General features: G+C 32.9%; 2 protein-coding genes across 2 annotated transcripts in view; both read right to left on the bottom strand.

Annotated features, from left to right (window-relative positions):
* The window catches only part of LOC120353226 (gustatory receptor 68a-like), a 28,191-nt gene extending 23,817 nt beyond the window's left edge, over positions 1-4,374 (bottom strand). The window contains exon 1 of the mRNA XM_039436096.1: positions 3,900-4,374. Within this exon, the coding sequence (XP_039292030.1) occupies positions 3,900-4,365 (466 nt within the window). The 5' untranslated portion in view covers positions 4,366-4,374. The remainder of the gene's footprint in view (positions 1-3,899) is intronic.
* Positions 4,375-12,153: 7,779 nt separating this feature from the next.
* The window catches only part of LOC111043539 (transmembrane protein 132E-like), a 312,195-nt gene continuing 307,643 nt past the window's right edge, over positions 12,154-16,705 (bottom strand). Inside the window, exons 17-18 of the mRNA XM_039436095.1 lie at positions 14,900-15,051; positions 12,154-12,622 (exon numbers count right to left, since the gene is read on the bottom strand). Coding sequence (XP_039292029.1) covers positions 12,234-12,622; positions 14,900-15,051 — 541 coding nt within the window. The 3' untranslated portion in view covers positions 12,154-12,233. The remainder of the gene's footprint in view (positions 12,623-14,899; positions 15,052-16,705) is intronic.

Raw genomic sequence — 16,705 nt, 5'->3', positions numbered from 1 at the left:
TGTGCTGATGTCAATGCCTGCGCCAATGCCAAAATCTGCGCCAATGCTAATGCCAATGCCTGCGCCAATGCCAATGCCTGCGCCAATGCCAATATCAACGCCGATGCCAAAGCCAACACCAAAGCATACGCCAATAGCAATGCCAATGCTTATTGCTGACTCTGTATCTCAAACTTCAACACTACTGCATTACCTGGAGGTAATTGCCATCCATGTTCACATTCACAACTTTGAATTCAGAAGAACAGTCACAGTATCATGAAAGAATTGATTCAAAAAATCCTCTCCTAAATTATTCCTGTATGCAGAACTCTAAACCTTGAAAGCTGAAAATATCAAAAAACCAAACCTTACCTAAATTAATCCTCACCTAAATTAATCCTGTATGCAGCGTCTATCTCTTTTCCAAAAAACGAATTACATTGTCATTTCAAGCCTGAAATGTACATTGTATAATTACAAATATGATACAAAATTTATGTGACTCTGTATTGAATTTGGAATGCAGCCGTCTACTACAAACATGAAGCAATACTAACTGAGATGTCACCTGTATCGAGTTTGGTATGCAGCCGTCTACTACAAACATGAAGCAATGCTAACTGAGATGTCACCTGTATCGAGTTTGATATGCATCAGTCGACTACAAGTATCAGCCCAACACTACGCGCATCCAGATCAGCCCAACACTTAACGTCATCACATTGGAGTCACACTTAACTGAAAATCATACTGAGTGCCTTAACGGACTGTTTTCCAAAATGTGCATCAATAAAATCAACCACGTCAATAGTGAAAGAATGAACATTTTTTGATTTATTGAAATTTTATGTGAAAATTAAATGTAACAATTCATCAATTCATTTAAAAAAAAAATAATAATAATAATAATTTTTTTTATTCAACATACTAAAATTTTTTTTATGCAATAAAAATTAAATTTTTCTATCTATTAAATTTATGTGCAATTTCAAAAAACTATTCTTTACATATTAAACTTTCTGTTGAGATATTTTTCTTTAAATTATAAAGCTAAATCAAAAGTAATATTGATATTCTATATTTTGAGATATTGTTTGGAAACATATAACAAACGCTATTGATGAATTTTTATAATAATTTTCAATATTTTTGGATGACATGTAATGTTTTTCTAGAAAAAATTGTTACTGTTCTCGAATTTAAATTTCAACAATTTTCATTAGGGTCAATGTAAATTTTTTCTTTAAATTTTCAAACAGTAAAATTTTTTTATGTCAAGAGGGGGGTATTTGTAATATTACATTTTTTCTCACATTTGAATCGAATCTTCAATTCGAGATCTATGGAACTTTATAGTAAATGTCAGAGTCATCAATAGACGGACAAACTTTTTGACGGAGAATTTATTATCGTAAATGTTTGTTGCATTGTTCCATGGTGTCACCGAGGCAGGGTTAACAAATTACTAGATAAATAGTTTATTTAAATAGAATATATATATATAAATTTAAAATAACAGTTTCAAAATAAAGTTTTATTGAGAACAAATATAAAATGTGAATTCTAAACTTGTAAGTTATAATTTTTTGGTGACGTGTCTGTAGCATGGACAATGAATTTTTGAGGTCTCTCTGTTCTGGCTTGTGGCTTTTCCTGTTCCTTCTTCTTCTGAAAACATGGCTGGCTGTTGTGTGTGTAATTTTGTGCTCTGAATTATTGTCTGTTTAAGTGAATTTATTAATGTTTTAAATTGAGTTTTAAACGTTTATAGTGTTCTATTTTGTGGATAATTTGTTTTTTCTGTATCCAAGCCAATAGCCACTGTTTTTCAACTGTAAACTGGTTAAGTACTTAGTTCGTAGGTAGTAATTTTAGACGCTTAGACTTGTAAGTTATTGTTCTTTGTACCTATATTTCTGTATTTGTATAAATTCATCTGAAGATTATAAGTTCTTTTGCTCTGAAAACTGGATTTCTCATTCATAGGCAATAGATCCGTTCACAATTTATCAAGAATCTATTTCATTGGAGCCGACAACTATCCTTAGGTTGATAGGTGTTAAATGCTATTCCAACCGTTTAAGGAAAAATTGGTAGCACGGCAAAAGATACATTTTCAAGATGTTCAATGTTTTTGAACGGGTAGTTTTATAGTCAACTGTCTACTAACGTTGATGGAAAGATACATTTTCAAGATGTTCAATGTTTTTGAATGGGTAGTATTATAGTCCACTAGACAGCTGATTCATGATGAATAATTCTAAAGTATGATTTTTACGGTAATATTGTCGTTCAAAGGAGACTCCTTTTCCTTTTGTATTATCAAGAAAGAATAGGAATTTGAATAAGAAAACATCTCATACCATATAATCAAATTATTTTTGTATTATGCTTAAAATGCGAAATTTAAAAAAAAACGTATGTATACGTCGACGCGAAATTCAAACAGGAACATACCTGTCAAATTACATGGAATTCTATTGCTGCGTTTCGCCGAAAATGCGGAACATAAATATATACATATAAACATAAATAGAAATGCAAAACTGTCGACTTGAATCTTAGACCTCACTTCGCTCGGTCAATTAATTATATGTACGGTAACGATTTCATGTTTTCTACTTCAGATAAGACTTGTATTTATTTATCAGTGAATTCCCAATTTACTTGGGTAATTTTTTAGCATTGCAAAATGGAAGGCATTTTTTGCACCTTATAGGCTGGCCACTAACGGTAGGACATGTCAATTGCATGCAATAATGCATATGATTAATAGCTCAATGCACCTTATCTATTTCTACAGATGGAAATTACTGAGATATTGCAATTATTCAAATGCTGATGTATTAATAATTATTATTAAACGAAAATCCAAATTAAATGCTGAAAATTACTGAGATATTGCAATTATTCAAATGCTGATGTATTAATAATTATTATTAAACGAAAATCCTAATTAAATGCTGTTAATCACCCCAAAGACTTCTGCAACTGCAAATATTGATAACAGGGTAAACAGCTAGATGGAATTCTGTAGACCCTGTTGTCAATATTTGCAGTTGCAGAAGTCTTTGGGGTGATTAACAGAATTTAATTAGGATTTTCGTTTAATAATAATTATTAATACATCAGCATTTGAATAATTGCAATATCTCAGTAATTTTCAGCATTTAATTTGGATTTTCGTTCAACTGCAAATATTGATAACAGGGTAAACGCAGCTAGATGGAATTCTGTAGACCCTGTTGTCAATATTTGCAGTAGCAGAAGTCTTCGGGCTGGTTTATAGCATTTAATTTGGATTTTCGTTTAATAATAACTATTGATCTATTCCTCTTGACTTTCCAATGCTTCCAACAGAAATAATTCAACTGACAGAATATTATAGTGTAGCATTTTAAGTTAGTTCTCCAACCTGGGGCTCACTAGTGTATGGGAAATCTAGCTAACGAGCGATAGCATGTCTAGTATAGCCTGTAGAAACCTCAGAGTATTTTGTTAGTTAGTAATCCAGGTTTTATTTCTCTATCATTTTATAAGCTACCGTACTCATTCTAAAGTCTCATTATTTCAGCTATTCATCATCTCTATTGATCCATTCATGAAATCATCACAAATAGAAACATTAGTACTGTATGATCATCCACCCTTCATCGTTACCAGTGCTTAAAATACTTGTGGAGAGTTGCCTTTATAAACAAATGAATACATAAAATTTATAAAATATTGGTAATTCCCAATAACTTTGTCTTATGTTTTTTATAAGATTGTATCTATTTTATTTATGTAATTGTATTTTCTTTTGAATAAAGTTGTTCTATTCAGCAGTACAAGTGCACACCTCATATGGACAACATACTCAACCACAAAAATAGGTACTTCTAAAAAATATTAAATTTTCGATTTTTTCAACTCACCTCTCTTCTCCCGCTCTTTCACGGTCACAACCCCTCCATCCCCCTCACTCACAGCCGCCATCTTGGAATTCAGCACTTTAGCTGCTTCAATAATCTGCCCCACCACCTCCAAATTCCTCACCGCTATGTACAACTTGATCAGCTGAATGTAGAATCGCAACAAATTTTGCACAATCGGCGTTTTTTCAAACATGGCTTCCGTCAAAATGGCTAACCCTATTCCCAGAATCCAAAGCGCTAGCAGCGAGCGTTTCATGCGAATTCTGCGTTTTTGCGGGTCGACAAATTTCTGCACACTCTGTACTTTTTCGATCAGCTGATGTATCTTCTGATGACGTAGTGCTGACAACAGCATTGTCACCACAGCGACCAATAGGAGTGAAGTGAAGTCCAGTGATAAGCCAATAACGATTCCCGGGTTTTTTACAGTAGTATTAACCAAATCTGAGGCCGTGACGGCTAGCATTACTAAGAAAGTCAGGACTGGAATAGCTGTGTATAGTACCCTCAAATATTTGGTTAGTGTTTTTGAACATGTTGTTTTTTCATCATCTTTAAGGGCTGGTTGGGAATGCAGTTCGTAGAGTCCTAGAAACTTCCAGATGGGTAGAGATGCCATGATAGTATACTTCAAGATTTATTTTAGAACTGGTTGCTTCTTAACGCTTGGTTTACAACGGTCAAGACTTTATATCATAGAGTAAAGAAAATTTTTAATAAAGACACCTAGAGTAAAGATACCTTGACTATTTGTCTCTGGTTATATCATTGAAAACAGAAAAAATACGTCATACCCCGATGTAAACGTTCAAGACAATATATATCATTATGTATCGTTGAAAACAGAAAAAATATGCTACATCAAATTGTAGTTACATAGTCACTTGTGAATTGAAGTCAATAGAATGTAGTAAATTAAATTGTAGTTGATCATAAATAAATTACAGTGTAGGCTACAGTGATTATACAACAGAAGTTGAAGCAATTGTCATCAAGAAAGAGTAAAATTTCATAAATAATATTACTGTATTGAAAATTAATAGTGTAGTGTATTAATAGTATTATATTATTATATTATTAAATATCTATTGTATTAATAGTGTAGTACAGTATTGTAAATTATTAATCATATAAACTCCAAATAACTTCGCAGGTAAAAATATTTGTAATTTGCCTAAATCGTAGCCAACTCTCTCTACATTCTACCAAGTGAATATGCCTATATGAATCCAAAAATATAGTTATGAATAGGTTTTCAAATTCGTGACCAACTTCACTCGACTATCAGTTAAAATCCATGATAAATCAACACGTTTTTAGTTAACAATTTGACATTTTCATTGGCGAGCAGTAAGCTATTGTTGTTGAATAGAATATAATTGTTTTGTGACTGTTGAATAGAATGCTTTTGAGTGATTGGAATGAGCGATAACAACTGAAGAGCTTTTGACACCTTTTAGTAGGACAATAATTATTGATGTTTGAAATAATTGCAAATTAAATACGTATTACAGGTTCAACAAATATAGCAACAAAACCAATGTAACGGGGATTTGAATATCTTATCATTAAGATTCTATCTCGCGTAAGTGCTTTTTGTATCATAGAAACTCAAACAAAATTCAAACTGTGTTGTTTCTCATTGAGTTCACGGGGATTTGAATATCTTATCATTAAGATTCTATCACGCGTAAGTGATTTTTGTATCATAGAATCTCAAACAAAATTCAAACTGTGTTGTTTTTCATTGAGTTCAAGATTGACAATGGACAGATGTTCAATTACAGTTGAATAACAATTTATTCCTGCAAAGTTAATTGATTTTTAATTGCTATAATTTAAAATAGAATGATTGAATCAACGAAACTTTGGTTCAATTTAGTCAATCGTCACTTGATTTTGATAATTTTGGCACATAGTTAAATCAATAATCAAAGTCGTTAAATAATTAAAGCAGTCGTTAGGTCATGTCAGAGGCCCTGAAATATTGATCAGTTGCGACCTAAAAACTCTGATACCAGGCCTGAGCCAACAGGCTACACGATATTATTATTATTAATAACTAAAGTAAGGAATAAATTGAACGTTGTGTAGTTTAGTCACATATTGTAAATTCCATAGAACAAAACAAACCTGGAAACATTTTCTAATAATAGATAAGTGATGAGAAAAGTGAATGGTTTCACAATAAGATACGATTTAAACATTCATAACATTCATTATATTTACATGTCAGCTTTGTGTACAATAATTAGACTTATACTCAATACTTCTAAAACACTTCAGCACATTAAATAAATACTTCGTAATCTTTCATCATGCACAACAGTATTACTTATTATAATAAATAGTTTACCAATTATTACTTATCATAAATTAGTTTACTTCCATAAATTTATAGTACAAATTGCAAGTAAGCGTTATTGGTTGAGATTCAAGTGATTGATTTTATAGATAAAATGCCTTCAAAGTGATAAGAAATCACTGAAATTGTGGGAAGAGTGTTAGAAAAGTGCAGAAATGCTTTCATATTAGTTTGTTCTTGAAAATGGACGTCAAATTCATTTTCTAGTGGAATATATCAATGGAAACCAAAAAAATGAATTCGGATTTGAGTTGAGTAGGATAAAGGATAATTATTAGGATAATTTGAAGTTGAGTAGGATAAAGGAACTATGAAAATTAAAGTATACTCATGAATGTATTATTAAATTTATATCACGGTATTTGAATATTACTTGTATTAAACAAATAAAAGTGGAAATATAAATTATGCGTAGTAGATACCTTTAAGCAGGGAAACATAATTATTACCAGCAATAATGGATAACTCTTTTTGCGCATGTGCAGAGATATAACGTTACCTCTACTTTGCAAATTACGTAATTACGTATTATCGTAACGCATAGGAAACACGTTACTCATCTGATTTGAAATGACACTAAAAATATAGAAGACCACTGAAGGTAAAATGTCATTGCTTATTATTATTTCACTATAAGATTATGTTAAATCATAGTTTGCATATTATTGTTTTACTATTGAAACACAGAAAACATTTTTTTGGTTTGAGTTTACTCATTTCATTCATGAGTTTACTCTACTTGCGTATTCTTCATGACAGAGATTGATTTAGTTCACAATAATTACACAACAAAACTTGGAATTCAGTGTATCTTAACAGAACACACCTACTGTATATAATATGATTTAAAAACAGAACCATGAAAGCAGATTAATTTAGTAAGCGAGGCATATTTGTTAAAATAAATACGGTATAGAAAAAATGAAAAACATCTTCTGGGAGCACCAAGAACTTCTTCGCTTCAACATACACTGAATCACGTTAAACTATTTCAAGAAATTACTTAACAACAGCATAAATGTATTGGATTTCAACGGATAAACATTCGTCAAATATAACAGAAACAGTACAACTTCAAATAAATAATGTATGTGTAGGTACTAAAAACTGTTCACAATAAATATCAGTCTATGATTTTGTAAGTCGATTAAAACTAATATACAAATAGTGAGATAAATTAATACCTTTGAACATAGTGTTGTAAATTATGGCAAAAATGTTACACTTTCTACAAATATGGCACAAGTTCAAGTGGGAGATAATTACAAAATATTTTACAAAAGAAAACATAATTCATGTTAGTGTAAGAGAGGGGAAACATTGTTTATTAAATTTTTACTGTAGTTATTGATCTAACTATTCAACAGGGGAAGTGTGGTTATTGGAGTTTTCATAGTTTTGTTGGCCAAAAAATATTCATAACTTATATATACTCTTGTGGAAAAAAAATATTTGCTCATTCGATTTTTGCCAAACAGACTAGATATGTATCTTGTAGTGAGGAGTACAGTGTATGGAAATACATAATATACAAAAGCAAACGTACAGTCTTTCATCTAAAATGCTGATAGCATTATTCCTAAAAGCTTGATGGAAATAATAAAATGAAGAAAGATTAATCGCAAGTTGACAAATAGGCGAATATTTGATTAGTTTTACAAAGCACGTTATTACCATTATAGACTAATACAACTTTTGAATACATTAGTACGAAAGTTTCCTATCTATATCATTAATTTTATGATATTTATAGTGATATGAAATTATGAAGTTTCATGATTGTATTAGGATACAATCATAACCACCAATCATTTATCGATATCTCCAACTATTATTATAGGATATAATAATAAATTTACTTCATTTTCAAGGATACTATTTACCATGCCTTTGCTCAATTTTGCATTGAAATTATAGTAATAGATCAAGCTTAGTGAAGATTAGTAGTAATTTTTTAATCCCACTCTGGGATTAATAGTGATTAGTATGTACAAGAGGAGTATAAATACTTCAAATTTGATCTATAAGCATTTAGGAAACAAGATCAAGTTACCGTACAAATGAGGTACTTGAAACAAATTGAGTGGGAATATATAAGGTCTGAACAAAAATTTAGATGAAGATTTATAGACATTGGAAGCCCAATTCTGAAATAAAAAGAGTTAAGCCCCAAGTTTGAACATATAAAAAACTGGAAAAGTGAGAATTACCTAATTTAGAAAGATTTTGAAAATTTGAATGGAATATTTTATACTTTAAAACCAATGTAAAAAACCTTCAACTTTACACACAACATTTACACACAGATTACATGCATTGGAAAACCAATTCAAATACTTAAAAAATTTTAGGACAATATTAGGAATACTGTATTTAAATTACACCGTAAATAAATAGCAGTGTAATTTTGTAAGATGAATTACACAGATTAGGTGAACAAAACATGAATATGTACCGTACTTTATTATTTACAAATTGAACAAATAAATAAATCGGAGGAATACATTTTTACACACTTGACCACTGTAAAGGAAATGGACAATATACAAAGGATTTCTATTAGGAATGATTTGGCATTAAAATAACCGATAGTATTTGATCTTAATCAATGTATATTATACTATACAATTAATATATAATCATATTATTACACAATAGATACCAACTTTTTACATACTCAATTCACATTTTAGACAAGGGTGACTATATACAAAGGCATTCCAAGTAAGAGGTAGGTATTTTATACATGTCAGCAATAGTTAAACGTTATACCTATATTCAATTGTTTTTTAGCAGCTTGAAACTGGTTATTTTCATGGTAAGATTCATATATCTTGGCAGTGTACAGAGGATAGGCTGAAGTGTGACATCAAAGCCTTAATAACTGCCAAGGTATTTGAATACTACTAAAGATTTTATGGTCACAGGTTCATACCATTCTTAATAGTGAGGAAATTAAAAGAAAATAACAGAAATAAATGAGAAAATGTTTAGACAGAACATTGAAATTATAAATTCAAATTAATTAATTGGAAGAACCATAACTAAGTTGAACCAATTTCACATCCAATGTTTCTGAATAGTTTTCATATTAAACTTATTCGTCATAAAGATCAAAATCTAAAAATTTTGTCACAAATTAAATTAATTTGTATAAAATAGAATTTTCCCACAATATTTTTGATAATACTCGTATATGTTATAAGGTGTGAACCATCGAAGAACAAACCCGTATTTTATGAATGGAAAATAACCATTTCACAAAAAATATATTCTGAGACACTAATACTATTACAAACAACGTCCATCATCATTCACACAAGTAAAGCTTGCTTAGTTTACATTCTATATTGCTATTCATAAATACTAGCGAATAGACACTGAAAAACCATTATTTAACAACTAAAACATACTTTGTATACCATATAATGCGAGTGCCTTAGCCAAATTTAGTGCTTACTACTACAAAAAAAGATTTGATCACAAAATAATGAAGAATCACTTCAAAGCAGGTATTACACAATTTATGTAAATATTTAGCTTTTGGACTAACTATAGGTAGAAAAGTTATGGTACATTCTAGAACCATGATTTAAGATATCTAGCGAGAAGATCAGTCAATATTTACTTCTTTTTCTTCCCTCTTTCTCTTTTTATTTCTTACATATTTTGCTCTTTCATTCTTTCCAACTATTTTCTTTTACTATAGACATTGGCTTCAACGTTAGGATGGCGTGACTGACTAGAATTGATATAGCTATAAGTTACTTCAAGTCCGGTAAAGTTTATATTTATCTCATATATATATGTACATATGCAACTAACTAAGCACTAGCAGATAGTTTCTTTCAGTAACTAGGGTTACTGGTAGTTTTTACAGTAACAGTTAGTTACTTTGAGTAGCTAGAGTTACTTTCATCTATGGAAGAATTGTTCACCATCTAAGAACAATGTATAGCTTTGGTTTGAGAAATGTGGTTCATCTAGAAGGGATTGCTACAGTCAACAGTCTATGCATTTTGTAAGAGAGGATTTTTCGTTTACAGTGAATTAGAGATTCAAAATCCATCAAGAATGTTTTTTCTTTGAATGTAATCCCAAAAATTAAAACAAACATTTGTTGCACAACGTGGTTAATATATTGTATTTCATGAATGAAATCTCAGAAATTGAAACAAACACTTCTATCTACAACGTGATTGATAGATTGTATTTCATGAATGAAATCTCAGAAATTGAAACAAACACATCTACCTACAACTTAGTTGATAGATTGTATTTCATGGCTGAAGACTTGTGAAAACCTTTTAAAAATGACTTAAATCTCACTGATATTTGTCAAAATATCTCCCTTAATCTGGGGAACTTTAGTGTCAATGCATTGATAAAAGCAATTAATAAAAATTTTTAAAACTCACAAGAGCTCGACGAAAAAGTGAGAAGTTCTGGAGAATTGAACACGTTCTTTTGGTTGATAAATGTTAGATGGCTGAGTTAGCCTAGTTTTGAATTGATACAGAAATTATTAGAATTGAGACATCCTACACAATATGTAACACGTGATGAATCATGTCATCATGTACCATAATACAGATAAATATCATGTTATCAAATAACACAAATAACATGAATGTCATACTAATAAAAATTATTAAAATTAAATTTCCGTCATTCACGGCATATTGACAGTTATTTTTACTATCACGAAATCGATGATTCATTACACTAAACCATAAGATGGAGCTAAACATACAGTCTCATTCTTGATGGATTCTCAAAAAAAGGCATTAGTTTCCAAAAAATTGTTACCCAATACATATTTCAGAAGTCAGAAAACAGTTAATTTTCAACAGTGAATTCCAACGAGAAACAAATCCTAAGTAGACTAAGGCGCGGTTGCACAAAAGCCGGTTGAATTTTAACCAATCAGAAGAAGAACCAATCATAGAAGGTCTTTTTGATGAGACGGCTTCTCTGATTGGTTCTCTTGGAATTAATTTCACAAGAACCAATCAGAGAAGGTCTTTTTGATAAGACGGCTTCTCTTAGAATTAATTTCACAAGAACCAATCAGAGAAAGTCTTTTTGATAAGACGGCTTCTCTGATTGGTTCTCTTGGAATAAAATAAAATTTAACCAGCGTTTGTGCAACCGGCACTAAGCCTGTTTTAGTTGATAGCGGGTTTACTACCTAGAGTCTATGGTGAATAGCTAGGAATCAAAACGAGTTGTATTTTTCCTCTTGAAAATCTCATACCACTTTCATCAATGTAGTTGTGATTTATGTTTTTCAATTGAGTTTTCGAATTGAATCTCACTAAAAAAGAAACATTAGCATTATGGTAAAGTGAAAATATCACCAGATTATTGGACCAAAAGATAGATTGAGGAGGATAGAAACATAACATTTTTTATCTATACTCCACCTGACCATCAAACAGTTTGAATAGGATAGAAACTGAAAATATTACCTAAAGCTCGCTGTACACAGAGACATTAGAAGCTGCTATGGGAACACTGAATTGGAAATTTCCGGAACTCAAAAGTAGATGGCATTTCCAATTCCGTGTTCCCGCAACAGCTAGTAGCTGCTACTAGCTGCTAGGGGAACACGGAATTGAGAATGCTATATGTACATTCAATTTGCAGATATTTCCAATTCCTCATTCCCATAGCAGCTACAGCTACGTTCCCACAACAGTAGTGGCTACTAGCTGCTAGGGGAACGCGGAATCGACAATGTCATGTACATTTGAGTTGCGGACGTTTCAAATTCCGTGTTCCCATAACAGCTACAGCTACGTTCCCACAACAGTAGTGGCAACTAGTTGCTAGGGGAACACGGAATTGGAAATGCTATGTACATTTAAGTTGCGGACATTTCACTACTAATGCCCCTGTGTGCAGGCCACTTAAGCTCCACCCTAAAACGCACTAGACTTGTCTGTGACGCAACCCGTGATCTAGAGTCAAGCATTGGACTCTTTGAGGTTGTCAAAGTACTCCATGATCTGCTGATAATCCATGCCGAGGTTCAAATCCTCCAGGGCCAACAGCTCCTCCCTGGAGGCGGCTGCCCCTCCCTGGAGACAGCTGCCGCCCCTCTGCTGGTGTACCATCACCTCCTCCTCCTCCCCATGGCTGAACATGGGGTTGCCGACAATCGTGGCCCGCTTCACCACATCGCTTGGCTCGGCTGTGGTGAACTGGAAGTCGGCCGATGACGTCATAGCTGTGACGTCATGATGGTTGTGGTTTGCGTCATGGTGCTGGGTGCGGGGGGGTCGCTTGCTGCCCCCTCCCCCGCCTGAGTTGTTTCTGTGGTGATGATGATGATGGTGGTGATGACGTCTACCACCTATGTAACACCACTCAACATAAATTTTCACATTCCGAATGCAACACCACACAACATTCATTTTCACATTCTGAATAATATGTGCAAAAAAAACAGGCACATACAAGTAGTATGTGCGTGCTTATGTGCAAGAAGTAGTATTCCCTGCGTGGTAGTAGTTTTCTTCATGCTCATTTCCATTTTATGTCTTCTTTCCCTCTTCTTCTTCTTCTTTTATCTAATTCTAGAAGCTATTTTTAAAAGATATTTCAGTGTTATACCACCTAGCTAAATAATCTTTTTTCTTCTCAAATTGTTATTCAATAAGTATGCTGTTAATTAAATCTGTTTATAACTTGGAATAGTAATAGAGAGTTAAATATAAGGGCTGCGCCTAGGGTGGCCACTAATGATTGGACAAGTGTGTTGAACATGTGTGTGCCCACATACTCATCAAGCATGGCATGTTGTGTCACCAGCAAGAAGCTTCAAACAAAAAACAGTAGTTCAACAGTGGCTGATAGCATAGAGTAAACAACCAATTACAATAAATGAAACACTGGAATTTACAAGAATAGTAAAGAAAAAATAAACAACTAAAACTCGAAGATACGAAAACCTAACATCATTTTTTTTTGTTTGAAGCCTTTTGATGTGATGACACATCATATTTATTTATTTATACATTGATATATACAATCATTCTCAACTATGAGTGAAATAAACAACTAAAACTCGAAGATACAAAAACCTAACATAATTTTTTTTTGTTTGAAGCCTTTTGATGTGATGACACATCATATTTATTTATTTATACATTTATAGATACAATATAATTCTCAACTATGAATGATTGGGGAAGGAACAACAGGCTCAAAGCCCAAAACTGTTCCTTTCCCAAATTGTCAAAAATAGGTTATGTTTACACTTCATGATTTTTACCCAATTTAGAGTCAAAAATATTTATAAATTAGGAATTTAGAAAAGTTGAAATCAAAATTAAATTAGACATGTTTATCAGGCATGTCCTACAGTTATTGGCCAGTTTTAATGAGATATCTCATGGTATAGAGCTTTTATGTTCCAAATTCAACTATTAACTCAAGCCGATAGTCCTGGTCCAGTAGTATTTTCTACTTCCTCCTATAGTGAGGTCCACGTTATAATGACAGTATTTGCTCAACTTTGGAATTGCTATCCTTGTCTATCATTCGACAAAGCCGGTGATACTATCCTTTTCTAGGTCCACAACGATGCCAATTATGTTTTTGACAGTGTAGAAATATAATTAAATAATGCAGAGAATCGGCAGCGCTATTCTACTATCTTTATCCACTGTCATTATAACGTGGACCTCACTATGGTAGTTGAAGCTATGAGAGACACTGGTATGCTCTCATACTGTGCCGTTCTTACACTGTCACACAGCCAAAACAGTAATATTAGACAGTAGTGGACAGTAATCGGCTTGAGTTGAAAAAATTGACTACGTACCAGCGTCACATAGCTTCACGGAAAAAACTACTAGGAATATCGGCTTGAGTTTACTGCTTTGCTTAGGAATATCAGCTATCTTCTATTGAAGGATTCTATAGATCTTCTATCTTCTATGTTCTATCTTTCCCCAATGCCATTATAACGTGGAACTTACTTTAGGACTTGAGTTAACGTCGAGCGCTTAGCTCTAGGGACAAACTAATTCCGCTAGATCGCTCCAGCTGTACTATTCACTTGCTGCCCGAGCATAGCAGGCGTAAAACCGTGCTTTAAAGGTACACATACCAGCGGCTATTATTGTGTCTATAAAAGAAGTTTAAGCATCAGCTTTATTCATCAAGAACAGCGCTACAAGTTTCTATGAATTTGAAGTCTATAGAACGAACATTGAATGTGAAAAAGGAGTTTAAAATGCATAAAAATTTAATTTTTTCCAGATTTTCAAAAAAAAGTTGACGTAATTTTTGCTATATTGAAGAGGAAACTTCCATATTTTTCTCAAATTTTTCTGACCAGTAGTTTTTGTAGGGTATGTGTACCATCTGCCTCAAAAAAGTGACTCTTGAAGCCCTATTGTTAGTTAACAGAAGCTGATAAAAATATTTCAATTGCATAGATTATGTTCTAAGAGCCTGTCCAATAGATTAGAAAAAGGGGAAAAAATTGAAAAAACAAATTGAATGCACAACCTTAACAGTGAAGTATGGAACATAAACAACCTCTACCTACCCTGAGGTATCTTCATATGCTATCTTTTCTCTATGACAAAACCTAATCAGGGGGTAAAATTAAAGTACTGACCATTAGTCTCGTTTGGGGCGAAAGTCTTGCCTGACCTGGCGTTGGCATTTGCATTGACGCCTATGTTGCGATGGGGCGGTACAGGGGGCCGATAGTCCGGGTCGTCACTGCCCCCTCGGCCGTGGGGCGGCAGTGGAGGTGGCGGTGGTAGGCTGAAACATAAATACAAGATGTGAAGTACAGCATATAAAACAATATTCAATACAAGTGCAGGCATACTATCAAATGATTGGTAGCTAATGAATTTAAATTCTGTATTTTCCAAATGGTGATAGTATCTCATTCATCTATTCTCATTACATCTCATAATAGTTATTTATGAATTAAGAGCGTAAAACGCGACTTTATCACTCGAGTCAAAACAGTTACCATGCGAAGCGTAGCGGAGCATGGTAATTTTGACGAGAGCGATAAAAAAGCTTAACGCTCGAATTACATACAAAATTTTTCCTACAACTGCAGTATTGGATTCTAATACAATAAACAGTTTTTTCATAATTTATCCAATTATTCTTGATCGTTTTACAGTAGAAACTTAACTTATTTTTCGGACATTTTATTAATTTATCAAAATTTGGGAATGGAATAGTTTGGGCCAAGCCTGTTGTTCCTTCCTAATCATATTTATATGATTTGTGATTGTAACCACGAATGAATGAATAAATCAATATAATAACAATAAAATGATACAATTTAATTATTATTCTATCTAATCATAATAATTTATTTTATAATGATTTATTATTAGAATAAGATAAAACAGTTAGTATGATTTGCAAGAAAAATTTGGTAGGACCGTGATTCGAACCTGGGACCTTCAGCGTGAGAGACAACGCTCTACGTGAATTTGCCACCATGACCGTTGGAAATGGGACGAAAAAGTAGGGATTTTTCTAAAATATAGCCTCCTACTGCACATGCGCTGCGGTTAGCGAGCAGTAAAGTAAACAGCTGGCGAGCATAAAGTAGATTATCCACGTAGATTATCGCTGCACACAAAACAACTGTTTTATGATGTAAAGTAAAGAAGAACTTTACGAGCGGTTGTAGAATAGTTATTTCTGCAACTAGTGCGCAAAGTGACAGTTTGCTGCACCGAAATAAATGTTTACGTTTGGAATGGTTTCTTGAGTGCAGCAGAGGAACTTTGCGCACGTATTTCACATTAAGTTTTTCCTACAGTTACCATTGAATATGAAAAGTGGGTAATTATGGGTAAAATTGCCTGAAATCCATCAAATGTATATCTGTGTAATTTTATTATTAATAAATAAAATAGAATGTAGTATGTGTGTTTGAATGGCGGCTGTGTGCTGTCAACTGCTGTCATCCGCCACACTCCACCACCTCAAGACTCTTATAACGTGCATCACAGTCACAGTTACCAACTTAATTTTGATTTTGCTGCACTGGTGCTCCATATAACCTACTAACTATTTTGCGTTGCTATGTTGCAAATCTGGAGTGCAGGAAAAAAATTTTCCTACAGATACCCTGAAAAGTGACCATTTCTGCACTGATTGCAGGCTGCAAAGAATCACTTTTCCGCACTAGTGCGCAAAGTGAGTACTTTGCGTACTCCAGATTTGCAGCATGACAACGCAAAATAGTTAGTAGGTTATATGGAGCACCAGTGCAGCAAAATCAAAATTAAGTTGGTAACACTCATAGTGAGGCCCACGTTATAATGGCAGTGAAGAACAACGTTCTATTTATTATGTGCCTTGATTATAGTCATTTCAATGCTTACATAACATAAACCCCCTTCAAGCAGTCAGATGAATTTTCAATTGAATTACTAATCAT

Source organism: Nilaparvata lugens, chromosome 10 (genome assembly GCF_014356525.2).
Source record: "Nilaparvata lugens isolate BPH chromosome 10, ASM1435652v1, whole genome shotgun sequence".
Lineage (NCBI taxonomy): Eukaryota > Metazoa > Arthropoda > Insecta > Hemiptera > Delphacidae > Nilaparvata > Nilaparvata lugens.
Note: the sequence above shows the minus strand (reverse complement) of the source record. Positions and strands in the feature narration are given on the sequence as shown.